This window comes from Lutra lutra, chromosome 13, assembly GCF_902655055.1.
Source record: "Lutra lutra chromosome 13, mLutLut1.2, whole genome shotgun sequence".
Taxonomy (NCBI): Eukaryota; Metazoa; Chordata; class Mammalia; order Carnivora; family Mustelidae; genus Lutra; species Lutra lutra.
Window position 1 is genome coordinate 72,640,447 of NC_062290.1, and position 26,691 is coordinate 72,667,137.

General features: G+C 44.4%; 1 protein-coding gene across 2 annotated transcripts in view; it reads left to right on the top strand.

The window, feature by feature from the left end:
- PALM2AKAP2 (PALM2 and AKAP2 fusion) overlaps positions 1-26,691 on the top strand; it is a 503,483-nt gene that overhangs the window by 303,077 nt on the left and 173,715 nt on the right. The window contains exon 9 of one of the 2 annotated variants that reach the window (XM_047700792.1): positions 545-1,240. The exons of the other annotated variant lie outside the window; for it this stretch is intronic. Coding sequence (XP_047556748.1) covers positions 545-1,240 — 696 coding nt within the window. The remainder of the gene's footprint in view (positions 1-544; positions 1,241-26,691) is intronic. 2 annotated transcript variants of the gene reach the window in all.

Sequence of the window (26,691 nt, forward strand, 5' to 3'; positions counted from 1 at the left end):
GGAGGATAGCCATGCCCCACCAGCAAAATCTTTTGCATAGTCTCCATTCATAGTAAAAGGAGATGCAGAAAACAAAAACAAAAACAAAAAAACAACAGTAGACCGCTTGGTGAAAAAGTTAAAAAAAAAATTAAGATTTTGGTATTACAATGCTTCTTAACCAGGACCTTTAAAATTGTCTATAAGCCTCGGGTAAGCTGTCAATCAAAATAAACTTGCATGTGTGCCAGCCTCCCAGGAATTAATTACACAGGATGTACACGGTCGCTTGTGGTCTTACGTTAGCAGATCTTCCTTAGAAGTGTAAGTGCCAGTGAGATATGGCAACTCTGTACGTCTGGCTTCCCAGTGCAGTGAGCTGCTGTGTTCAAACACATTTATAACCACCTCTGTCCACACTGTGCACTCACTCTAACACTCAAGATGCTTGGCAGTTAGACTAGAAAGGGCACAAAGCCCTTTTTTTGGTGTCTGTTTGGCAATTAACCATTCACTGGCTTTTTTTGTTGTAACATGCACTTCCTTTCTCTTGTTTTCATTCAAGCTGTATACGCCATGGAAATTAATATGGAGAAAGACAAACAAACAGGAGAGACCAAGATTCTCTCTGCATCCACCATTGGCCCAGAGGGGGTCCATCAGAGAGGAGTCAAAGTCTATGATGATGTTACCAAAGTAGTGTATGAGGTGCACTCGGGAGGCACTGTGGTAGAAAATGGAGTGCACACGTTAAGCTCAAAGGATGTAGAAGCACTTATTCAGAAGGCGGGACAATCAAGCTTCAGAGGAGGGCATGTGTCAGAAAGAACTGTGATCGCAGACGGGAGCCTCGGCCACCCGAAGGAACCCATGCTCTGCAAGGAAGCCAAGTTAGAAATGGTACATAAGTCTAGGAAGGATCATTCTTCCGGGACCCCAGGGCAGCAGCCCCCAGCCCCCAGCACAGAAGGGCCCGAGGCCAACTTGGATCAGCCAGTCACCATGATTTTCATGGGCTACCAGAATATTGAAGACGAAGAGGAGACGAAGAAGGTGCTAGGCTATGACGAAACCATCAAGGCGGAGTTGGTCCTCATTGACGAAGACGATGAGAAGTCATTGAGGGAGAAGACCGTGACGGACGTGTCCACCATCGATGGGAATGCAGCCGAGCTTGTGTCCGGGAGGCCGATCTCAGACACCACAGAGCCCTCATCCCCAGAAGGGAAAGAAGAGAGCCTGGCCACAGAGCCAGCCCCAGGTACCCAAAAGAAAAAGCGCTGTCAATGCTGTGTTGTCATGTGACCACTTCTTTCTTCCCTTTTCTTCTGGGCAGCCTCTGGGCTCTCCACCACTTCCGTAGACCTCACTGTACCACTAACGGCAATACTGTCAGCTGGAAGCAAACACCTGCCTTGCCTTGCAGTTGGATTGCTTGGGTCTCTCTTATTTTTGTCCCCCTTTCATTTTTCTCCAGTTTCCTCACCTGAGAGACAACGTGCATGTGTGTGCTTCATTCTTTCCAAGAACTTGCTTTTCCTCTAAACCTTTCCTTGTGTCTTCAAGAGTGAATCAATTTCTTACTGCTCGATTGGAATGGACTCTCCACATCAGCCAGTTCTATAGTAGCCTTAACTCACTTGACCGGAATCGAACCCGTGGCCCCGGGGGTTTCCTGTTGTAGCGTGTTCCTATAATGTAGTCCCACATCACCACATCGCTGACTTCCCACTTGCCTCCCTTGCTGTGGATCTTTGCTTTTATATCATGTGTGGCAAAATGCTGTGGGCTCTCACTGGTTGCCAGCGTGGCCAAAAGTGGACCTTATACTTAGTCTGTTCAATCTAGGGTGATGCTTTTTGCTGCCTTACATAAGCTTCCAGATTACAGTATTGTGCATCTATGACTTTCCTTCTGTTAAAACTGAAATGACGTTGATGTAAAAGAAAAGGAACCCAGTGCGTGTCGCAGCTGAAATGTAGGGACTGATTCCATAACCCGCCCATCAGCAGCCGTCCCTTTCTGTGGCTTACCTGATGGACACTTTATATACGAAGCACCATTTTTAATTTTCTAAGGACATGAAACAAACATTGTTTTGAGCATTCGTAGTAATCTCTAAACTTAGGCATATCCATGAGCCTTGCTTGTATTCTCTCAGAAAAAAAAAAGTAAATTTTTATATTGTTTTCTTTTTCATGGATATTTTCTGATCATGTTAATCTATTTTCAACGAAGGGATCATTTTGAGGAGTATCTCTGCAGTGACCGTATTTCTAGAACAGTCTTTTTGACCAACTGTGGTTGCTACCAAGCTTCCATTTCATTGTGGATGGACGGTGCTGGAACTGAATTCACCTGTTCATCTCCCCTTCCCACTTGATTACAGAGCCTTACTTCTGGACTCTTTTCTTTCTGTCCCATGAGAAAGAGAATGTTTCCCATAATGTCACCATGCAGGTTGATCCACCCTTCAAAATCAGCTTGAAAATGTAAAAAATGTGTAAGACCTGTCTTCTCCACGTTAAGTCCTTAAACTCCTTCCACAAGTACCGGCTGAGTGGCACATAGTGGAGCTTCTTAAGGCGTTTCTTAAACTTCTGGAGATTTCAGAACATCAGAGAATAGTTTTTTGGTTGTTGTTGGTTTTTTTTTTTTTTTTAATCTAGAACACAATGAACAATTTAAATAAATTCTTAGCATTCTCCCAAAGCAAACAGCCAGGTGTGTAGTAAAACCAAAGGGAAGCAATAGAGTAAAAAAATAATACAGTAATAAAATAAAGATGTAACATTTTAACTGGTTTTAATAACAGAGATCTCTTAACCTGAAGTTATTTGCCCAGATGTTCATAGCACTGTTGCAAATCGTTCACAAAATGTATCTATGTTCCATGGAACATAGTTTTTAAAAACATACAATAAGTCATGCTCCCTCAAGTCGAACCTCTGTGGAAAGCAGACAAGAAAAATAAATAAATAAATAAGATAGTCTTGAGAGAATTTCTTTATGGAACCAACTAAATTTGTCCTAAACATAGTTTTCTCAGTGCTAAATCTAACTGTTACTACTTTAAGTTTCTTGGCTTGAACTTGTATTCCAAATGGAAAGGGGAAAAATGACATTTTTATTGTGAAAAGTTCATTTCTCTCAAATAATTATATTTCAGTGAGCACAAAGTAAGTCATTTTATCACCAACGGGTAAGCAGAAAAAGTCAAGAAGGGACAAATAAAGGAGCTAAATTCTGCTCCTAAAATGATTCCATCAATGGCTTCCTTTTGAATAGTGGAGGGGGTTCCCTCTAAATGATCTCAGGTTCACCAAAGCAGCTACCGTTGAATTAAGCTGCTGTCTTATCTCGGAATAACATCTGGTTTTGCTGCCTAGAAATCTCCCCACTCGGCTTCACACTCCTCAGTCAATGGTCACTTAAGCTTCCTTTAAATGTTGAAGAGAATGACATGCCAGATAAACTTATTCACGTAGAAAATGAAAAAAGTTTCAGTGTTTGGACAATCTATTATTTTAATAATTTATTTAATAAAGAAACAATCTAAAAGTTTACCATAACTTACCTTTTTTTACTCACTTAGGGGTTAATATTATTCAATAGGAGTTTTTAAAAGCACAGTTAGTGAGTGGAATGGTAGAATGTAGAACCCTTGAGCTTGCTGTTTGATAACCAGAATCAGTCTGGTTCGAGGACAGAGAATTCCCAGAAATGTTCTACCCATCCTGCCGTAGTGAGCTAGTTCTTCATGAAGAAAATGATCTGCCCCTTTCACTGCAGCCCTACACAAGAGATCTGAAAGACCAATGATAATCTGCACTTTCATTCATCAGTTATTATTATAGGAATTAACAAATTATATGAATTAGAAGTCTCTTTATAATTTTACTATTAAATCTTATTATTAGATCCTTTAAAGTAAGACATGTTACCTTTATTAAAATGATATGTGGCCATAGTAAGTGGTTTGTTGGAATATGGCATATATGTGCTTATTTTTCATCCTTTACTTATCAAAATAGAGGATTTAGGCTCAGCCAGTACTTTTATGGGATGAGACCTATAATCTCACCTACAGCATCGAGTAACTACATAATGAACATATCCTCAGTGTCGTGATTGAGAACGTTCTGCCTTCCCTGCCATCATTCTCTCTGTAAAAACTTTATTATGTGTGGTATCACACCCTCCAAAAATACAGGGTATTGACTTCCATAATCTGACAAATTAAAGAACCAGTATCGAAGCTGCAAGACCATGGTCTTTTTGAGCCAATGGTTCGTTGGATTGTCTTCTAAAACTATATAATCAGTTCCCCCTTGAACAGAAAGAGAAAGAGGGAAAAGAGGGATATTTCATTTCTTAGAAATAGATTTTCAGTGGCATTGAATTAAAGATCTTTTAATGGTTAAAATGGTAAAGTTTAACCGTACATATCCTGACAAATCTCAATGACTCGTATATCCTTGCCTTTGTTTTCTTTGATGTGCAATAGGACAGACTAAGGGGAATTTTTTTTTTTTACCTTGTACCTCTTTTGCCCTTAATTCTATTCATTACTTTTATAAGCAAAGTGAGTTGCCTCTAAAAGTGATTTGACAGGGTCCAGTGACATCACTAATACTAGGACTAGAGAGGATGAGGAGAGAGGGAATTCCCTTCTGGCCAAACCCACGGCATGGTTTCCTTAAGCCTCCTGAGCAACCGAAAAAATATTCAAAGACTTTCAGGAAACTTAGATTTGACTCTTTTCTGAACTGCAATTATACATGTATCAGCTTTAAATTCCCATCAACTCCATTTTACTTCCTGGTCATAAATGTGTTTGTTCCTACGTACAAGTAGAATGCTTTATTTCGGTTAGGGTCAAGTTTTTTATAAAAGGAGGGAAAACATCGAGGTACAAGAACCTCTCTGGAGCAAAACATTCAGGCCAAGTGCGAAAGCGGCTCATGTCTCTTCGCCTCCTGCAGAGTTTCATTTCAAGGGACCACTGAACACCCTTGAAATGAACACTTATTTCCTGCCAGTGAACCAGGGTAGCGAAAGAGGAGGGAGGGAATGTGGTGACAGAGGCAAAACTCGAACCACTAAACCAGCTCTTCCTTTTTACAAAGCACCCTGTCGATTTAAAACACAGGCGAACACAAAATATTCACAGAGGACTTTTTGTTGTCGTTCTTGCGGAAGATCTAGGAGCTCAGATCTCCCTTTGTCAATGGACTCATTGTGGAGTTCAGCTCACCAAAGGGCCCCTTCCTTGCGGGGATAGTCTCATCTCCCAAAGGGTTACTTTGTTTACAGTAAACACTCCTCCAAGGCAAGCAGTTTTAAGTTGTATTTTTTTTTTTTTAAGATTTTATTTATTTGACAGAGAGAGAGATCACAAATAGGCAGGGAGGCAGGCAGAGAGAGAGAGGAGGGGAAGCAGGCTCCCCGCGGAGCAGAGAGCCCTATGTGGGGCTCGATCCCAGGACCCTGGGATCATGACCTGAGCCGAAGGCAGAGGCTTTAACCCGCTAAGCCACCCAGGCGCCCCTTAAGTTGTATTTTTGCAACATGCACCTTCAGTCATTGGAACCACAAAGAAGGTTTGAAACCTCATAAATATGCAATCTTTTAGAAGCTCCTCAGTTTACTTTGTATCAAGGTATATAGAACTCCACTGATGAGGATAGAACCAGCAAATATCCTTTGTCCTGCTGGACGGTACAACCCAGCAGGTAAATGGAGTGACGGTGGTCTATATCACAAACCAGCTCCAAGAAACCAGCAAGATGAGCTCTTTGACTCTAGCTGCCAGGGGTCATTGTATAGCCTTCTTCTGGTCTTTTCAGGAAAACTGGCCTGCATTTTCTAGGGACAAAGAAAAGCCAGGCTTTCGTGATCATAGGAGCACAATGCAATTATGTGTCTGTATTTTCATAGTTTCAGTGAACTCTAGGATAAAATTCTCATTTTAACAAAAACCAAAATACTTATTATTTGAATGTAGAAAAAAATGAAATAAAGCTTACATCCTGAAAGGTTTCAAAAGGGCAATTTCCATGGGGATCCCTAGACCAGCCTCGCCCATCCCCCTTCATTTTTATATGACTTAAATAGGCCTCTGCTTCCCCTCTCCACTCCAGTCTAACCTAAGGTGAGAACCATATCACGAAACCTTGCTTTCAACTTGAAAATATAAGATGTAATTTTGGGGATCGCAGGTTTTCTGCATCAAAGATCTGGACTGCCTTAACTTTTGTAAAAAAAAAAAACAAAAAAACAAACCAATTTTTCAAGGCTCTCTTTTACTAAGCAGGAAACCAAAATGTTTCCTGAAAATGAATGACTTTTTTATATTTTGTGACTATTTTCTAAGTTTCTATAGGTTGAGGTGTAAATGGTCATCTTCTCCCCATAATGCCTCTTCCTGGTCAACAGGGGGGAGGGGGGCCTCTTTTTTGCAAGTCACTGCATTTTTATCAAAAGAAAAGTGTATTTCATGAACCATAAATAAATTAAAAGTCCCTAGACTTCAGGCAGTCCTTCTGGAGTGAAAGAACAAAAATACAGAAAGAAAAGAATTACAGGGTGGCTTTCCTTTTATTTTCCTATGGTTAATGTACTGTATGGTATGTATGTTTACAGAATGTATCTGCCTTGTGATGTGAACAAAATGAATGACAAAATAAGAGTTCTGATGTGCCATTTGAAAGTTTGCCTTAGCATTGCTGTTTATGTTCTTCTTTTCTGTCCTTTAAAAAAAAAAAAATGCAGGTTGTATTCCAAAGCTGTATTAACACAACATTCTCTTCCCCGCCCCTACCCAGCCTTCTTCAGAGCTGTGAATTCTATCACAGGAGCCTTGAGGCAGAACCTTGCTGGTCAGACCCAGAGGGAATAAAGTGGACATTGCTTGGACATTGTCTATGTCCATCTAGCAACCAAGCATGTTCCTGTGTTCTCATCTGGGTCTGAATGTCACGCTCTGACACTCCTGGGCAGGCTATAGACGGCATAAGATCTTCCGCAGTCCTTCTTACCGTGAGGGGATGGGGACTTACTTGTGGACCCCTTCTCTGGGTCTGGGAGCATATTTTTAAGCACAAGTAGCATAGCTTGTGAAAGCAAGAGAGATGGACTCAAATGGTGTGATTGAGCCATAACTGAGAGGTGTGCCCATTCATAAGATGAGTACCATAGGGGTGGGAGTAAGGAGTGGCCATTAGAAATGGAATATTTTACATTTATGTATTTTTTTAAGGAATGATATTTTTATAATGAAATCTATATGCATTATGAAGCTTGAGTTTGAAAACAATTTTGATTGAGTTATTTCTCCATTCCCTTAAGGTAACTTTCTGGTGAGTTCAGCACAAGCCTAGACCTAGGCATGATCAAAGGTCCTGTGGCCTGCCCATGTGCCTCCACTGCATGAAATCCAGTGTTTCCAAACAGACCTATATTGTAAGATCAAGCTTTCTATGCCTGTCATTAGATAAACCATGTCTTGATAGCTTGATAGCTCTCTAGGCTACATCTTTAATGATAAATAATGATGTTTTGAAAGGGGATAGCCATTTTAAGTGTAAGGCAACTCCAGCAATGATCAAAGTCCAAATATTTCACATATTTAAGAACTGATCACTGTGTTGGAGATTAAGGGACCACTCACTATGGTACATTTAAATGATATGGATAAAATGGTGCGTCAGAAGCCTCTGGCCATAAAGCAACAATATAAAACTTAGGAGGTATAATTGGCCTTGTAAATACCAAAGGTGCTGCACCACATTTTCAGAGTTAAGAAGACACAGAAAAGAATTGTCTTTATCTATCCACTAATGAGATTCTGAATTTTTAGAGTTCCCAGATCCTTCCCCCTCCACCAATTTTCTGCCAATCTCCCAAGTTCCCATTGCAATCAAACTCAGTTTCCTAAAGATCTTCACCCACACCTGTTCCTCTGTCTGAGGGACAGAGCAGCATAAGCCTCAGAGTCTGCTTACCACCCCTGTTAGACTCTCTTCCCAGACAGCATCCTTGCCCCAGATGGGCCCTTTTTCTATGACCCTAAAAGACCAAGACCCTTTTCCAACAAGGCAAGGTCAGAAGCATTCTCTCCAACTGAAGAAAAAGAACCCCTCCGGTTCCTATGCAAATCATTTCGATTCTGTCATCTCTAGAATCCCTCCAACAGGCCCAATTCAAGCCCAGCTATGAACGCCAGTGTCACGGAGACGGCTCTCAAAATGAAAGAGCTATGCAACTGCCTGAAGGTGCTAAGGGAGAGCTGCTTGGCTCTCATCTCTTATCACACGGGAGCCTCACAGTGTTGAGATGAGGTGGACAGGGAGGCGTCCAGGTCCTTGATTTTGCAGTCAGTCTTTATAGATAGAGAAACCACCAGGCAATGTCTGACCCGAGCTGTTCTGGTGCAGCTTTCACGCCAATTCCATGATATCCTATTCTGGCAAGCAGAAAGAGTCCTGTCCTTTGCTGGGTTCTGGAACATTCTCTCCTCCTCTCAGGCTCCTGACGTAGTAAAGTTAAAAAATCACACAGGGGTTCCAGAAAATGTTGTGTCTGATGCAGCTTTTCAGTGAATGTAGGTTGTTGATGGAATTTTCAGCTTTAGCAGTTCACTCGGGGTGAGTGACATCTCTGTAAATATTTCCATTTCTGTGGTTGGTTGGGGGGTGGGGTGGGAGCCTGTCGTGCTGACTCTGAATTAGACTTGCTGGGCTAGCTGCTGTACTTTGTAACCTGAAGTGTACTTTGACTGTTCTCTTTCCTTCGGATGAAAAACAAAACAAAAACTGACTTCAGAAATAACACTGCCAGCAACAGCCCAGTGCTGTACTTGTAGCTTCTCTCTGTTCCTCTGTACAGTATTAATAGACAATAAACTGCCTTTTCACTGCATCTATCTCTGAGTGTCTGTGCCCCAATTCTTTCCCACCCCCCACGTGCCACAGGTGCATTTCAGGCCAGACTGCCTCGGGGGGCGCCTTCAACCGCTTGCTAATGCCAAACCCTAACCCAGTGCCTTTCAAACTGGAGCGTGCCTCAGAATCGTGTGGGAGGACCCGCCAAGAAGGGGGAGGCTCGGTCCCACCTCTGGAACTCCGATTCAGGTTCCTGGGTGGGGCCTGCTCACCTGCCTCGCTAATCATGTCTCCAGGTGATTCTGATACATGGGGTTCGTGGCCCGACCGTGGGTTGGGGGGCCCCGCAGGGGGCATCCCTGTGGCCTGCCTGTTCCAGCTGGTTTCCACACTAACTAATCCGCTTTCCCAGCACCTCCTCTCTCTCACCTGCTCTTGCACACCTGTCTCCACACCTGTCGTCCTTGTTCTTGTTCCTTGCAAACCCTTAGCAGTGGCATCGACCGTGATCCCCTGGGTCCAGCTTGGGTTGCCCCTCAGGCAGTACGCATTCAAGCACTGTTGTCTTAGAAACAGGAGCACCTGAAGACACATGGGGATTTGGTTATTCTTCTTTACTGCTCTATCCTCTCTATCCAGAATAGGCTCAACAAACTTTTTCTGGAAATGGCCAGATACTAAGTATTTTGGCTTTGCAGGCAAGATGATTTGTGTCATGGCTGCTCAGCTCTGCCAGAAGACAGCCAAGCACTGCACATAAATGAATGAGTATGGCTAGGTTCCAATAAACCTTATGTATTTAAAAAAAAAAAAAAAAAAAGACAGTAGACTGGATGACTGGATTTGGCCCTCAGGCTTGTAGTGTGCTAATCCTTGGCCTCTAAGGGAGCCTAGCTCATAGGAGGTACCCAAGAAAAAAATGAAAAGGTATTATATGAAAGAACAGACAAAGGGCAGATGCGATACCACCTGTAGAACTGTCATAGAAATTTGTTTTCTTTGAGGATATGGAGTAAGAGAAATCAGTCGGGGGGCTCTCATCTGTTTGGGTTCCATAGTGGATTTTGTTTTTCATGTCTTTATGCATGGACGTTATCTTGCAAGTTCGAAGCATGAATGGTGCCTTGTAGACAGCTCAAAGTGCCAAGCTGAAATGAATAACTCTCAACCAACAGAGAGTTGAGGAAGTATTAGGACATCTTACCCTTGTTGGCAGCACTGGGGATACTGGAACCGGGTGGTCCCTCAGTATCTCAAGCATTTGATCCAAATGTCTGTGGAACTATATTTGGTCTGAGCCGTCCTATGCCGTGAACTCAGGGCTTTCTTTATATTACCTCTCCGTTCACTGAAATACTCTTTAGTGTGTGCACATGTGGGGAACCGCAATGGCACGTTACACATCCCATAAGCCAGGGCACACTAACAGTGACACACCAGGAGTTGTGTGTTTCTATCCACGGCCAGTGTCGTCGTGGAGTTGAAGGAAATGATATGTACACAAAGCGGTTAGTAAGCGAGAAGTGGATAACAAATGTTATCTTACATGTGATGGGAAAGTGTTTGTCCTGCTACTGAAGGGTTCACCTTTCCCAGATGGAAAGAGTATACGCTGTTCCAGTATGTTTCAGAACCAGCAGAAAAATGGAAGCCACTTTTCCCTTCTTTGGGGTTGGGACTACTTTTGTATTACGTGGAACCAAATGAAATTGGTATTTTGGAGGTCAGTAGTGCTGAACGTTGACAGTTCCGTAGCGTTCAAACTGATCATTCTGTTCCAGGAATCATTTTCCATCAGAGAGGGCAAAATATGACCAGAACTCCAAATACAGCAGGAGGAATTTAGATAATCAAGTAAGAACTTCAAAAGGAACATGGTTCAGTAAGACTAACGCAGAACTAGGCATTTCCTATATAGGGTGTGTAGGATTTCCTATGATCTTACATTGACCCGATGAGGTAAACATTGCTATTGTTCTCCTTTATACTTGAGGAAACTGAGTTACTAAGATAGTAAACACCTCGCCCAACCTAGCAGGGCTACAAATTGGGGTGGGAGTGGGGGTGGGAGCAGGAGGGACAAGTTTCAAGCCCAGCTCTAACTTACTTCTACACAGAAGTCTCTATGTCATGAAAGCGGTGTGAGGTTACAGCTAAGGTTGGACATAGGAAAGATGTGGAGGATGGAGCCATGGATGCAAATAAAAACCCCCCACAAAATGGCACCAGTTCCTTTTTGCACCTCTTCGTACTCGGTCAAACGCTCTGTAATATCACTGCCCTCTGCAGGCTGGGAGGAGTCTCTGCAGGCTTCCATCCCAGAAGAAAAGGAGAGGGTGAAACCGCCCGCTGTTCTCTTCTCTGTTCATTACTGCTTGACCGTTTTTGCGTCCCCATTTAGGAAAAGGATTAATAAAATTGCCCAGACAACTCTGTAAATTCTAAGAGTGCTGTGTCCATCTCCGAATAAGCGAAGGTAATTTTGTTGTTGTTGATGATGATAGAATTGCTGTTATAATTATTAAATCACCCATGTTGCAAACAGCGAAGAGGAACAGTGCCGGCGTTATGCACCTGCCTTTGGATCTAGGCTGGGTCACCCGTCCGCAGCACTACTACCTCCCCATCACCCAGCTCCTCTCCTGCTTTTCTTACATGGTATCAAATCCTCTACTTATGGACAACGCACAAAAGCAAAGATGTGCTAATATTTAGGGGCTCAGACTACCAGATCTGAAAGAGATCATCAAGTACAGAAATCACAAGATGGCTATCCATAGGCTGAATATGGCCTACGGCTATATAAATTTTGCCTGCATAGTGCTTTCAAATAGTTTTTAATTCATTGCCAAAAATATTAAGAGAACTCTCATTTGAAAGTATGAATTTCCAGCTTCTCTAGATTTTAGATCCTCTGTGTTTTTTTTAATGTTTCAAAGATATTATTTATTCTGTTCAAGTTTCCATTATACAGTAGACGTTCTTCTACTCTTGCTTACACAACAAACAAGTATACACCAGTCCCGTGGCTCAGGCTTACAAGTCTTCCCTAGAGAAGGGCATCAGGCCATTTAAACTCAGGGTGTCTTTCTCTGATGCCTCCTCCTGGAAGCACTGGAAGGCACCAGGCTCCAAGCTGTGTGGGTGTGCAAAGAGCTCCATACACGGAGCCCCATGCCTTGGTGTTGAACAGCTTGACTCTCTGGGAGAGCACAGAGTGGTATCCAACTACTTAGGGCAAAATCAAGCCCGTGGGAAAGAATCATACCACTGAAGCAAGATGTCCCAGGATACTCAGGCTCCAGCTCCTAGGGTAGGACTGAAGGCCAGTGCCAAGAGGAGGTGGCTTGGGCATCCCTGAGAAACTTGGTCCAGAGGGCTTAAGTCTAGGAGACTCTGGGAAGACTGGGGTTGGGGGTGGCAGGAAGGTCAGGGAGGAAAAGCATGTTAAGAGGGAATAAATTAAAGGTTAGAGAAGCACCAGGGATAAGAGGCTTGTCCTCTCCTTCGATTGTTTTCCTAGCTAACAATTGCCTGGAGCTGAGGGGCGTGGCTGCCCTCTTTAAAGGATCCACACTCTCATTCACCATCATCACCATCACCGCTTCCTATGATCTCAATCCTGGTCAGCTTCCTTTCTTTATGTCACCTGTCTGGCCCCTGTTGACATACCTAATCTACCATAATCCACCCATTTTATGGTTGGGTCAAATGAGTCCCAGGTGGGAGGTGAGACTTACCCTTTGCAAGATAACAGCTGAGCCAGAGCTTGGGATGGTCTCCTGAACGCTTTTGCAAGCACAAGGTTTTGTACTGTGTTTGGATTTGGCTCTGATAGAAGCATTTAAAAATTTGAACAGGCTCTGGGCAGGAAACCAATCTCAGTAGCTGGTGCTTTTGCTTTTTGACAGGGGAACCCACTTACTTGTATTATGATAGACAAGGCTGGTGAGCTCATTTACAACTCAAGAGAAAAAAAAGGGGCCCCTGGGTGGCTCAGTGGGTTAAAGCCTCTGCCTTCGGCTCAGGTCATGATCTCAGAGTCCTAGGATCGAGCCCCACATCGGGCTCTCTGCTCAGCAGGGAGCCTGCTTCCTCCTCTCTCTCTGCCTGCCTCTCTGCCTACTTGTAATCTCTGTCTGTCAAATAAATAAATAAAATCCTTAAAAAAAATTTTTTTAATAAAAAAAGAGAAAAAAAGTCCTTTTCCTACAATAATGAATAGTATATGGATTCTCTTACTCTGTCTTCCTTAGGTTAAATGAAAATGTAATGTTTTAAGAATATTGTGGGGGGCGCCTGGGTGGCTTAGTGGGTTAAGCCGCTGCCTTCGGCTCAGGTCATGGTCTCAGAGTCCTGGGATCGAGCCCCGCATCGGGCTCTCTGCTCAGCAGGGAGCCTGCTTCCTCCTCTCTCTCTCTGCCTGCCTCTCTGCCTGCTTGTGATCTCTCTCTCTGTCAAATAAATAAAATCTTTAAAAAAAAAAAAAGAATATTGTGGTATCATACGCTTTTTGGTATAAAGTTTCATTCTTCGAAAAAATAAACAAAAACTTTGTAATCAACAGTTGAATAGTACTGGGAGCTTCACATCTCTTCTTAGGGAAAATATGAGGCAAATCCCACACGTACTTAAATTTAAATGTGGTCTCCTCTCCTCTCCTAACCATGATCTTTTGTCATGTTCCTGAGGTTATATGGTCAAGGACTAGAAATGTTCTCTAATGTTTACTCCCTTATCTTATTAAGAAAAGCAATCAGTAAGAAGTTTGACAATTCAGAGAACAGAGGAAATGGGGATCTTCCCTCCCTTGGCTTGTCATCAAAAATCAATGTGATCTAGTGTTTTCTTTTTCTTTTTTATTTTAACTAAAGGCTAATCAAATTTAAGATGATAATTGTATTTCCTCACTTTCTTTTCATTCCCAAATCGCTGAGAATTAAAAATATGAGCAGTGGACCTACTCTTTCGGTCAGGGTTGTAGGTCAGCCTAGGGGAACTTTGTAGTGAGATGATGTCCAGGGTCGGTGTGATGCGTCCCATCCATACCATCAGTATACGCAGTCTCCAATCCCATGTCTTAAAGAGTGGTTTCAAACCAGAGTACACAAACAGGTTCACTTGTTTCCTCGTTACCTGAATTCCACCCAAATCCTAGCTACACTCAGAGACTCCATGTGAGATTCCATCACATACCTTAAACTCGGTTTTTCCTAAACTTTGACTTTGGGATGCCACTTTAGTTATTTTTATCCTGTATGTATATCACCTGTGGACCATTATTTGTTTTTTTTAACCCACATCTTTGACTTAAATAGACTTAAAATGTAGCTTTGTAGCCCTGCCTTAAATAGGTGGTACATGTCATAAAAAGTAACTGTCTAGGAGCGCCCAACTAGGTCAAGCAGAATAGCATGCGACTCTTGATCTCGAGGTCGTGAGTTCGGGCCCCACACTGGGTGTAGAGATTACTAAAAAAAATTATATAAGTAAACTTAAGGAGAAATAACTGTCAAAATAAAGGCAAATCAACATTATTAATTCCAAGCTTCATACCGTTGCCTCATCATGCAGTTACCTGAGACCAGCTCTCTCATTGTCAGAGGAGGGAATGGCCAGGCTGGAAAGCTGTCAGAAATAGACCTCCTTCTCTTTCATGTAACCAGATGGATTGAAAGAGAACGAGAATGAGAATAACTCTCTTACTCTGTGACTCAGTGTTATGTACCATGTTCATTTAGCCCTCAAGTTTTGGAAAAACTTCTTACCCCGTTGTATTCCCTTAAAAAAAATCCCAGTTTTCCACTTTGAAGATTACTGTGAGGAATACAAAGTGGCTTGCTAAGGCTGCGGGGAGGGAGAGCAGAGACACAGAACTGGTATTCACACCCAGGTCGGGGCGGGGTGGTGGGGGGACTTCAGATTCTTTCTGTCGCCCCAGGTGCCTGTCCCGCTGCGCCTTGCATAAGGAATGAATTGAATACATCCGCAGCAAACTTCAAGTCTCCACAAGGCTCTCTATCATTTAAACAAACAAAAGTAACATCTGTTCCAGCTCTAGCTGTCTCTGGCATAAGCAGTTTTTCGCTGACGGAGGCCAGGTCTAATTGGGCTCCTTCTCCCTCACTTGGGTAAAGTTACAGAATCAGATGCGTGTATCCAGATAGAGGGGGAACTGATGGGCTGGCTTGTCGGGGCAGGACAACTTCTTGGTTAATTCTCGAAGAGTCAGGGATTTAGTCGATGCAAACTGTAAAACTCTGGGCACTACAGATGAAGCAGATCTTAATGGAAGGAGAAGCATCTCAACTTCCGGGACATCTCACCTTCTCCTTTTCTCATCTCTTCCCTTTTCTTCTCTCTTCAGTCTTCCCCTCGTTCCTCTCTTCTCTAGTCTCTTCTGCTGAATGAGCCTGTTGTCCATGTGAGATGCATTCCCACCTGTAGGGTGAGTTGGGCTTCTCAAAGATCCTGGGAGTTCTCCCACCAAGTGCCATGCTGGAGGTCTCTGCTTCTCCTTTCCGGCCTGCTGCACATTACAGTCTGGGACAGTTCCTTAAAAATAGGATCATACTACGGCCCCACCCCAGAGATCCTGATTTAATTGGCGTAGGTGAGGCCTGGGACATTTATTAAATGGCCCCAAGTGGTTCTAATGAGGGCTGCTTGGTTGGAAACAATAGCGTAGAGGAGCCCAGTGTGGGCAGGAGTGGTCCAGAGGAGAGGTCCAGGCTGGAATCCTTGTCTCAACTTAGAAAACCAAGAAGAAAGGGAGGCTTTGGAAGCAGGACTAAAGTCAAATCCTGGGTCTGTCATTGGCCAGCTGGGTAATCTTGGACAATTGATTTCAGTTCACCAAAACTCAGTCTCCTCTTCTGTAAAATGAGGTTAATAGTTACTTTGTAGGGCTTCTATTAGGAATATTCTAAAGACTTTTCTTTCTGCTTTCCCTTTCCCCCTTTGTTCCCCTTATAAAAGGAACCTGTTTGAGGCAGTTTATAGGAAAAGACACAGCAGAAAAGAATATAGAGGGAAATCAGGTAAAGAGAAAAATAAGACAAAACCAGAGGACTCAAACTAGTATAGATTTCTGAATGGGTATTTCTCTTTCCTTTGTTTGAGCAATTCACTTTGTAAAATGTGGGACATGATACTTCTTTACCAACCAAACCACTGAATTTTAATTTCTTGGATCTGTTTTGAAAACAAACAAAAAACCCCATGAAATTATCGAATCAGCGTGTTTTAGTGTGAAGGGACCCATGGCCTGGACTTTGTCCTTGTTCTGCCATTGATTGTATGACTTAGAAGACTCCTTTTCCCTCTTTTGGCCCCAACTTTCTCATCCATAAAATGAGTAATTTTACCAGATGGCTGTTAAGGCAGTTTTGGGGGACCTTCTAGGTGGATGTTAATATCAAGACTCTTTCTTTATAATTGAGACGGAAGGAAGAAGGAAAGGAAAGGAGGGAAAAAGAAAAAAGAATAGAAAAATACATCAAACTGAGGGGTGTTTTTCTAAAAGTTCCAGAAATCTCTGGCCTTTCAAAACGAAAACATCAGCAGTCTGTTGTGACTCTGGCCTGACTCTGAGGAGCCCCTGGGCAAAAATCCCTCATCACTGCCTTCCTTCAGGGTCTTTCCAACCCAGTGGAGATCTGGTGGCCATTTTCCTCTGTGTAAAATCTAGTGGGGGAACACCTGGTTTTCCAAGACCTACAGTCCTCAGTGGTTGAAAACAAGAGTTTGGATTCCTTTTTTAAAACCAGCTGGCCTTATTAGGAGCTAAAGCCTAACATCTTCATGCCCTACTCTTTCCTGACCCTGAGAGTCTTGGAGAGTGGGTAAATACCCACCTAGAGTCTCATGGGAAGTGAGTATGGCAGATATACACCACTACTCATCTATTCTAGATGGTTTCTCCAAAAGAAACTTAAATATTTGACCCACAGAATGGCAATGCTTCTCTCCCCCAGACAATAGATGCTTTGGGCAAAATACAGCCTCCCTCCCTTGGGCCCCATAGCTTGATGTCCAGCGTAACTGGATCTGAGAGGAATAAATCCGTTCTGCTCCTTCATAGCTCTGTCTCTTTGGGGCCACTTAGTCTGTATGCTCTGCAGTATGCCACCGACCGCTAACTAAGCATAAGTATGTTTGTGTTGATGCAAAGAGCTTTAGAAGCAGTAGATAAAATGCCAGTCACAGAAGCTCCCAGCTGAGTGGGGTTAGTTGACTGAAGTTCAGCTGAGGATAGTTTGGTCCAGGTCTCTTCCTCTCAGGAGAAAATTCCCCCAGCTGAATGTTGGAAGGAGAAATGGGAATTCTCAGGTCATTTCCTGAGACCAAGGCGCCTATATAGCGAGTGTAGAAGCATCCATCAAGTCATCACCAAAGCACTGCCCGAATTCATAAGAACAGAGAATTACTGCTTTATTCATTCCTTCCGGAATTAAGATCAGACTTTGCTCTCTGAAAGTCGGAATTTCCTAAAATGTAACACCTTCGCCATCTCTACTCTCCTCCACAGGTGAGTTCCCAGTGGTTCCTAACATAAAGTCTCCTTTCCAATTCAGGAGCCCAGCCCTGCCCCTCACTGGCCACATTCACCCCCAGCATTGCTCATGCTGTCTGGTACACATCTCGAATAGCCCCTTTCCTCTCCACATTTTGTGAAGTCATAATCATCAGGCTTGGCCAAGCTCAAGCGCCTTCATCTTACACTCCCCCTGTGTCTGTCTCAGTTCCATTGCTATCAGCCTCCTCTGTCCTCTGTCCTCCTGCTCCCCTTATTTGTGGCTAAGAGTTTACATGGGTTCTCTGGGTTCCTATGATGAAAGACTCATTTTCTAGTTCCAGAAATGGATCAGAAGCAGTTTAGTTGACTTTACCCAGACTCTGAGTCAAAAACCATAATCAAGATTTAATGCCACCTCTTGGCTCCCAAGACTCAGAGGGAAAATTGGGACAAGGGTCCTTGCCTACCCTCCCCACAAAAAAAGGAATTATAGTTTTAGTGTTTCCCTCCAATACCAAAAGAAGGTATTGATGTTGTAATAAAAGCCACGATCTTCTCTTGTCAGGCCAGAGGAGGGGTTAAACTTCTATCAGTGGGTGCCAGAAAAGTTAAGTAGCAGAGCATATTGTCAAAACATTTTTTGTGTGCCTCATAGGATGAGAGTATGGGTAGGTAGGTGCTCACTACGTTTTGGAAGTGAGTAGGCAAGCAGACACCAGACTGAGGGTGACCAACTATTTAAGGATTAGACTGCTGAAGTATACCAGTTCTGGCTGGTGTGGAATGGGACTAAAGTGTTACATCCAAGGCTACCATGTATGATTGTCAGGTTGCACACTGCAGAATCCTAGAGGGCTCCATTCACATAAAGTATGATGTGAATGGTGCCCTTAGAATTGTGCAGTGCACAGCATGTACAATGTACATGCTCAGGCATGTACCTGCTCAGGCAGTAGATAAGTTCTTGGGAACACATAGCTAAAAATCAATCAGACACTTACTTTGTAAACCTAACTCTATATTAAATTTGCCATAGTATGTCAAGTTGCAAGACCCAGTTTTTAACTCCAGGAAACATTGGCTTTAATTCCTCAGAACCAGTAACCAAGGCATACTTTCAGGACTGGACCTATTCTTGATTTTTTACAGTTAAGTCTAGCTTGGTGTAGTCTAAACACATGGTATAGGAGGAATGTTGCATGGTGTTGTAGCTACGATCATGGACCGTAATGAAAAGGGCCAGTTGCTCTTCTCTCTAAGGCAGAACAGTATTGCTCAGGCAAAAGAGGCTCTCCAGTGGCTGCTTAGAAAGGTTTCTCTGACCCAGGTGACCTTATGTCCATGTTTGCCCATGTTTTCCTAGCCTAACTGTCAACAGTGTTCCAGTTTGGATGATAGAGCTCATGATCACGCTACCTCTGGCACGCAGATGGGCATCTCTGCTTCATCAGCCACCCCCACACCTGAGACCAATCTTTCCTTTGATTGATCCTTTGACAGTTCCCATGATGCAGAGCAGTGCTCAGGGCACAACTACGGCTCTTTATTCAAACTGACCATTATGAAGGATCAGACAGAGTGTTGTCGGACAGTTGACCATCACATCAAATCATTTCCTTTTTTCTTTGCCATTATGGTTGGCTTCATATTCCTATGGGCATGTGATAAAGAGGAAGAGTTAAAGAAAGAAAGCAGAACACTATCAAACTAAGTACTTACTAGCCAGATACAGACTCAGCAAGGACATGCATGGCTCTTGGCCCATGTCATTTGCCTGCTGTCCTTGGTTGTTGATGGAGGAGGTTCACTGTTGCCTGGGCTCCATAGTTATAATTGCCACCAATGCATGGGAGGGAGGGTGGAGGGTGACAAGGTCCTTTGCAAATGCACATTCATCCAACAACAACCAAGAAATACCCACAAGATGGGGCGCATGAGTGGCTCAGTGGGTTAAGTGGCTGACTCTCGCTTTTGGCTTAGGTCATGATCTCAGGCTACTGGGATCATGTTCCCTGTTCAGGGGGGAGTTGGCTTGAGGAGTCTCTCTCTCCCTCTCCCTTTACCCTTCCTTCCACTCACCCTCTCTCTCTCTAAAATACATAAAATAAACTAAAAAAAAAAAAAAGAAGAAGAAAAGAAAAGAAAGAAAGAAAGCAATACCCATAAGACTGTGCAGATGCTGCCCGCTTTGGCATGTACCCATGTACACAAATGATTCAGAGTTCAGATTCTCAAGTCTAATGGTCACTTCTTTGTGCCTCAGTTTCTTCCTGTATGAAGTAGTGATGAAGGTTAAATCTCTTATAAAGTGTTTTGGACACTGCCTAGTGAGTGTGGGTGAATTAAAGTATTAGCTATTAGTAGGAACAGTAACAGCAGCCTTGAGAGCCACAGAGCCAGCTCTGAGAATGGTATGACGAGGGGGTCGGTAACTATCATCCTTGGGGAAAATATGACTGTCTACCTCTTTTTGTAATAAAGTTTTATTGGGACACAGTTACGCCCACTTGTTTACATATAGTCCGGGGATGCTCTGTTGAGTTGTCAGGAAAGAAACCATGAGGCCCACGAAGCCTCAATTATGTATTGTCTAGTGCTTTACAAAATAATTTGCTAACTTAAGTCAGATATTCAAATTCACTTCCTAGTCTACTAGCATTTACTGAGTAATGATTAAATGCCCTCAGCTGTACTAGATTTTTATAACCTATATTATCTAATTTGACTTTCACAAGATGCAGCTCTTCAAGGTCAATGGAAATATCAGCTCATTTTCCCTAATGAGGCTCACAATACTGTGACTTGTGTAAAATTGTAGAGCCAGGATTAGTACTCCAGTCTCTGGACCGTAGGTCCAGAATTTCAGGCATCACCAGGGCAGACATCCTGAAGGAGGTGGACTTGCACTTGTTCTTGAAGAACGAGTGTGGCTGTCAATAAGAATGAGATCCAGGGGTGGGGGAGCATTCCAGACAGAAGGAACTCATTGATTAAAGGGCCTGAAGTGGGAAGCTCAGGCTGTGTCTGCTCATCTAATTTTACAGAACAGGAGGAGACTGAAGGAACTGAGGTCATGGAGGGCAAGAAGTGGCTTGAGGCCAAGATGTAGAGGGACAGGGTGTTCCTCAAGGAAGAAGTTACAGACTGAAAGTTCAAGGACAGATTGGTGGATGTACTGTGTTTGGCCTTTACTGTATTGACTCACACAGGGTATTTTTGCAGTGGGGGAGGCTTGGTTTTAATGTGAATTTATTAAACATTCCACAGTTTTATCTTCTCTTGAAAAAGCAAAGTATTTAGTCACACTCGGGCCCACATTCCTAGGAAGCAGGAATTAGCTGCAGTTGTGTTCAGCTGCTCCTTTAGATGGGACACCTGCTTTATTGCAGGCCTAATCAGTACCATCTTTAGACCCAAGCAAGAGGAGCCCCTCTCCTAAGCCCTGGACTAGTAGGGCCTTGCTCTGACCACACCCTTTTCCATATCAGGAGAAGTCTTTGGCTTCAAGGGGACTTGACCTCTCAGAGCCTGTACCCCTCTCCTGCTCCAGAGGCCAGTACTCAGAATTCTCTGCCTGAATGGCCCAGGCTCTCCTCCAGAAGTTATATGAGTCTCTTCCCTAGGTCTGTCCTTCCAAGGGTGGGGACACACTGAGGAGTCTACCAAGGGGGAGCAGATTGTAACGGGCAGATGGAGCTCTGAAGTGTAGGCTAGAGTGTCCACCATGGACTTCAAGGCCCCTGGAGATGCAGGACAGAGCCGGGAGCCAGAAGAGAAGGAATGTGGGTAACAGGCCAGAGGACCTTGTGCTGTACACCTGTCTCAACCTGGGGCTCCAAGGAATGCAGGAACACAGTTTGAACAGGGTCTTCTGAGTCAGCAGGAAATATATTTGCCAACTTAGGGGGAGGTAAGATAGTTTATTTAATAAATTAGTTCTTGATTTCCAACTTTTAAATATTGACACATATTTATGTGGCTTCCATTTGTATACTTGCTCTAAGCCCCAAACCCTACCTCAAATCCTGCTCCTTGACTATTGGTAGTTTAAAGTAGGAACTGCCTGCAGTCCCCATCAGTTCTTATGATTTTACACCATTGACATAACCTGTCTGGTCCTTACAGGCCTGGGAGTGTGGCACTTGCTATGAGCAATTTGTGCTGAAAAAAGTTGAAGACTTTTGATCAGGGCACAGTGTGCCTGGGGGGCTGCTGTAGATAGAAAATGAAGCAGGAAGTCCAGTTGGGGTGGGGGGGGGGTGGTTCCTAGGTCTAAATGAGTGGGAACAAGAAAGGAAGGGACAGAACAAGAGGAAATTTTTTTCTTGCACAATGATCGTTAGGTCAAGGTGGCCAATCCTTGTTTGCCTGGGACTTTCTTGGTTTCAGTTCTGAAAGCTTGCATCCCAGGAAACCCCTCAGGCCTACTGACACTGGGAAGATTGGCCCGTCATCCACCACCTAAACATCAGGTCCCATCATACTGAGATCTAACTATACCCGAGCCATCTCAGAACCAGGGGCATTGGACCTGAGGACAACTTTGCTTCTGGAGGCAAACTGTCCAGCTATTTCTATTCCTCAACCATAAATCAAAAATTTCTCCTGACTAGAGCAAATAACTTAGACCACAGAGGTTTCTCCCAGTGCTACAGAATCAGTCCTCATGGCAAGGACTCATCAGAAGGCTTAGGTTTCAGATTCATGCTGGAAGAGAAGGCTTTTCTAGTTTACCTTTGCTGGATGCAGGATGTCATTTTCCCACCTGTTTCTGACTATTGTCATTACCTTCAGAATGAACAGAGATCACACAGAGCACCTACAGTTATGGAATCCTCAATAAATTAGATTCTCATCTTATCTAGAACCAGCATTTATTAGTAAAATCAGAATCCTCAGGAAAACAATAAGTCCCAGACATGTGGCCTTGGACAAGTGACTTAACTTCCATGAGCCTTAATTTTCTTCATCTATGAAGTAGAACTAACAATCCCTACCACAGATTTGCTCTGAGAATAGATTTTTTAATGTTTCATGCATAAAGAGTTGAAAGCAGGGACTTGAACAGTAGACCAGTGTTCATAATAGCATTATTCCCAGTAGCCAGCTATGTCCATTGACAGGAAGATAAACAAAATGGGGTCTACCCATTTAATGGAATATTATCCAGCCTCAAAAAGGAATGAAATTCTGATATATGCAACCACACGGATGGACCTTGAAAAATCATGCTAAGTTATACAAGCCAGAGAGGACAAATACTGTATGATTCCATGATATGAGGCAACGAGACTGGTCAAATTCATAGAGACACAAAGTAGAATAGAGGTTACCGGGAGCAGAGGGCAAGGGAGAAATAGGGGGTGAGTGTTTAATGGGCACAGAGTTTCGGTTTGGGGCTGACAAAAAAGTTCTGGAACTAGGTATGGTGATGGTTTACAACGTTGTCAATGTATTTCATTGTACTGAATCATATACTTAAAAATGGTGAAAACTGTAAGTTTAAGTTATATATTTAAGAGCCCAATAAAAAGTAAATGCCTCCTACAGTACGTAGCCATGAAGAAGAAAAAAGCTGAAAGGAGAATCAAGATGAACTAGGTGTTCAGGGATAGGAGTTCATCCTTTAAACTACCAATAGCCAAAGAGCGGCACCTGAACCAGGGTTTGGTAGGACCAGGAGACCAGGCAAGAAAAGAGGCAACTCCAAGCAGCAGGAAATGCGTAAGCAAACCGGAAGTGTGCCGTCATGGAGGCCCGGTGGTGCTGTGTGCTCTGTTCCGTTTCCTGTTGCAGACTGGAGGCGGGACTACGTTGCCAGGGCGACCTGGTGGGCTGCCAGGCTGAGCAGAGGCAGCAGAGGTGTTTGGGCAGGGAGGATGGTGGGCACCGTGTTTGCGGGCAGATTCATCAAGGTGCTGCAGGAAACGGATGGGGAGGTGCCGCGGGAGAGGTGGAAGCCGGCCGGGTGCTTTTGGAGGAGCCCTAGGTACACTCAGATGGCGGTAGTGGGGAGGAGAGGAAGGGAGGACCTGGAGGTCAGTTTCAAGGGAGATTTGATAAACGATGTGGGGGAAGGGAAAGAGGTGGCAGAGTGATTTAAGCGGCCAGAAAAAGAGTAATTGAGCCCCTGAGCCAGGCCCTCACGTTCAGATAGCAGCTCTGTTGCTTGTGAGTTGTGTGCCCTTGAGTATATGACCTAGTCTTTCTGTCCTCCACCTCCTCATCTATGACACACAGAGGTGGGGGCTATCATAGTGGCTCTCTCGCGAGGCTGTCATCAAGTTAAATGAGTTAGTATGTGTCAGCTAACTAAACCAGCATCTGGAACAGAATATATACTTGCTGCAATTATCTGTTAAATCTGGTTGGTAAAGGTATGTTGGGGTCTGTTGCATTATTTTTTGTGTTTGAATTTTTATAGGCATTGCATTAAAATACTATACTTTAGGGCCTCCAGGGCGGCTCAGTCAGTTAAGTGTCTGCCTTCGGCTCAGGTCATGATCCCAGGGTTCTGGGATTGAGTCCCACACTGGGCTCCCTGCTGAGCAGGGAGCCTGCTTCTCCCTCTCCTTTTGCCATTCCTCCCACTTGTGCGAGCTCTCTCTCCCTGTCTGTGAAATAAATAAATAAAATCTTAAAAAAGAATCAAAAAACTGTACTTTGAAAAAAGATTCGGTAAACAATGCTGCTTAAATCTTCACCCGTATGTGAAACACTTGGCAGTCTTATTACAGTGCAGGATTGGGCTCAGCAGGTGTGTGGTGGATCCCAGGTCTCTGCACAGCTGACAAGCTCCCGGGTGGTCCAATGCCACTGGTCAGCCGGGCACCCCGGGAGTAGCAAGGCTGCAGAGGAACACAGGCCCACCAGTGTTTCCGGAAGGGGGGGACTGTTCTGGTTATCCTTCGCTGCAAATCACCCAAACCTAGTAGCTTCAGCCAAAACAGTTTATTATCATTGTTAGACTTATCATCTCTCGCAGTTCAGCTCTGCTCCAGGTCTCTCATGTGGGGGTCATCTGCTTGTGTGGGTCTGAGCTCACCTTGAAGCCTTCCTCACTTTCTTGTCTGGCAGGTGGTGCCCCTGGGACCTGAGCTGGGGCCATCAGCCAGGACATCTACCTGTGCTCTCTCCTCGAGACAAGGGACACAGCCCAACAGCTGAGTTCCAAGAACAAGTGTCCCCAGAGAGAGAGCCAGGCAGAAGCTGTGTCCCCCTTTCTGAGCTTGCCTCCAGAGTCACACGGCATCCTTCTACCACATTCGATTTGTTAGAAGTGAGTCAAGATTTAAGGCATAACATTGTGATTATACCTAACAAGGCTGTATTAAATACTGGAAAGTTGCTGAGGAGACTAGAACGTAAACGTTCTCGCCCCCCAAAAAAAAAAGTGACCCAGTAGGTACCTTCGAATGAAAAGAAAGGGCTGATCTGGCCTTAGATATCAAATACCATAGTTGCAATCCCAACTCTGTCATTTCCGGGCAAAGGAACTCCTGGGCCCATCCTTTTACTTTGAGTCTCGTTTTTTCCCACGTCTTGTCAGACTGTTTGCTTCTTTGGAGATATGAAAGTTTTTTTTTTCTTTTTTTTATTTATTTATTTGTCAGAGAGAGAGAGGGAGAGAGAGCGAGCACAGGCAGACAGAATGGCAGGCAGAGGCAGAGGGAGAAGAAGGCTCCCCGCTGGGCAAGGAGCCCGATGCGGGACTCGATCCCAGGACGCTGGGATCATGACCTGAGCCGAAGGCAGCTGCTTAACCAACTGAGCCACCCAGGCGTCCCGATATGAAAGTTTAATAAGGCCCCATACGTGACTAAGCCCAGCAAAGTGCCTGCTCCTCAGGAATTGTTTGTTGTTGAATAAGAGCAACGGGGACGGGGTTGGCATATCTCACGTCGTCACTGCTGAGACCTAACATCATGCAGGAGGCCAGTAACTATTTTGAGTGATGAGGCCAGATAACTGTCTATCCAAACATTGAAATAGGATATATACAAGTATTTTTCTAAAAGAAAAAGAAGAAGAAGAAGCAGCGTTTCACTAAAGCCAAGTGATAGATGAGGGGGAAGCCCATCGACTCCATGTCTTGAAGGGAAAAGGGTCCAGACCTTTGCAGACATGTCATAAACCCACCAGGGCCTTGTGCTTCAGGAAGCTCCAACAGGGACAGAAAACCAAGAACAAGTGCACCAGGGACAGCCAGTTTGGTTGTGTTCAGATTTGGGGGTTTGAGGTACGTGGTGGGTTGGGTGGGGGTTCCTTCACAGGAACCCTGCGGGACTCGATCCCTCCTTCCACGCAGGAGGGTGTGTGAATAGTTGGGTGTCTGTGTCCAGCACCAGACTGACTTCACAAAAGCAAGGACATGGTCCTTTTCTCTGCAACAGTCCCAGCACGATAGTCCCATGCAGCACTGGTACACAAACAGACCCCATAACTAGTTGTTGGGTAAATGAACGGATGGATGGGGAAGGGGTTAGGACCAAGACTCAGAAATTCTGGAAACCGCCCCCAGGATTAGCCTCTTTGGCATAGCTCCCCCAGAGAAAGGGACTCCTGGTTTGCTCAGAGGCCATGGTGGCCCTAGAGGTCTGGTCTGTGCTTCGGGCCCCTGCACCAGCGGGGTCTGGGAAACCTCCTTGACTTGCACTGAATGGAAACCGAAACCGGAATTTCTGGAGAAAATAAAAATCAACAGTGGCTCTTTGGACTATAATGCTATCTCTTTTCTAAGCAGTTCTCCCCATTTCCTGTTTACAGTCTCCACTAAGAGCAAGAGTGACCCGATCTCTGAGCAGAAGGTTTTCTCTGGGGACTTCTAGGCAGAGCAGCCTCAGGCAGCCGTGGGGACTTCTGGGCAGCCTGGAGGTTTTGATCGTGCCCTGGGTGGGGGCAGGGAGTATGGGTTTCTGACAGAGCCTCCAGGTCTGTGTCCATCTTCAGCATCTACCACGCGGAGCAGCTCCCAGTGGCCTGGATCCTGGGGACTCTGTGTGCAGTTAGCATGAGGGAACCGGGGAGGGAGGCCCCGAGGACTACAGAGGGACGTTCAGGGCCACCTGCGCAGCTGTGAGTCACTGTCAGCTCACCCAGCAGGAAACGCTGTCCCTGGCAGGCCTTCAGTTTGCACACAGATGATCTCAGGATCTCCTCCAGGGATAGAACAGAGTCCCTAGGCTGGCTCACCTCTGGGACTGCTCACGCTGAGAAGCCCCACCCACTCTGTCCTAACCCTCCAGTGCCTTTCTCATTCGCTGAAACTCCTAAATTCAGTCCCAGAGTCAGTGGGTATAATGATGACTC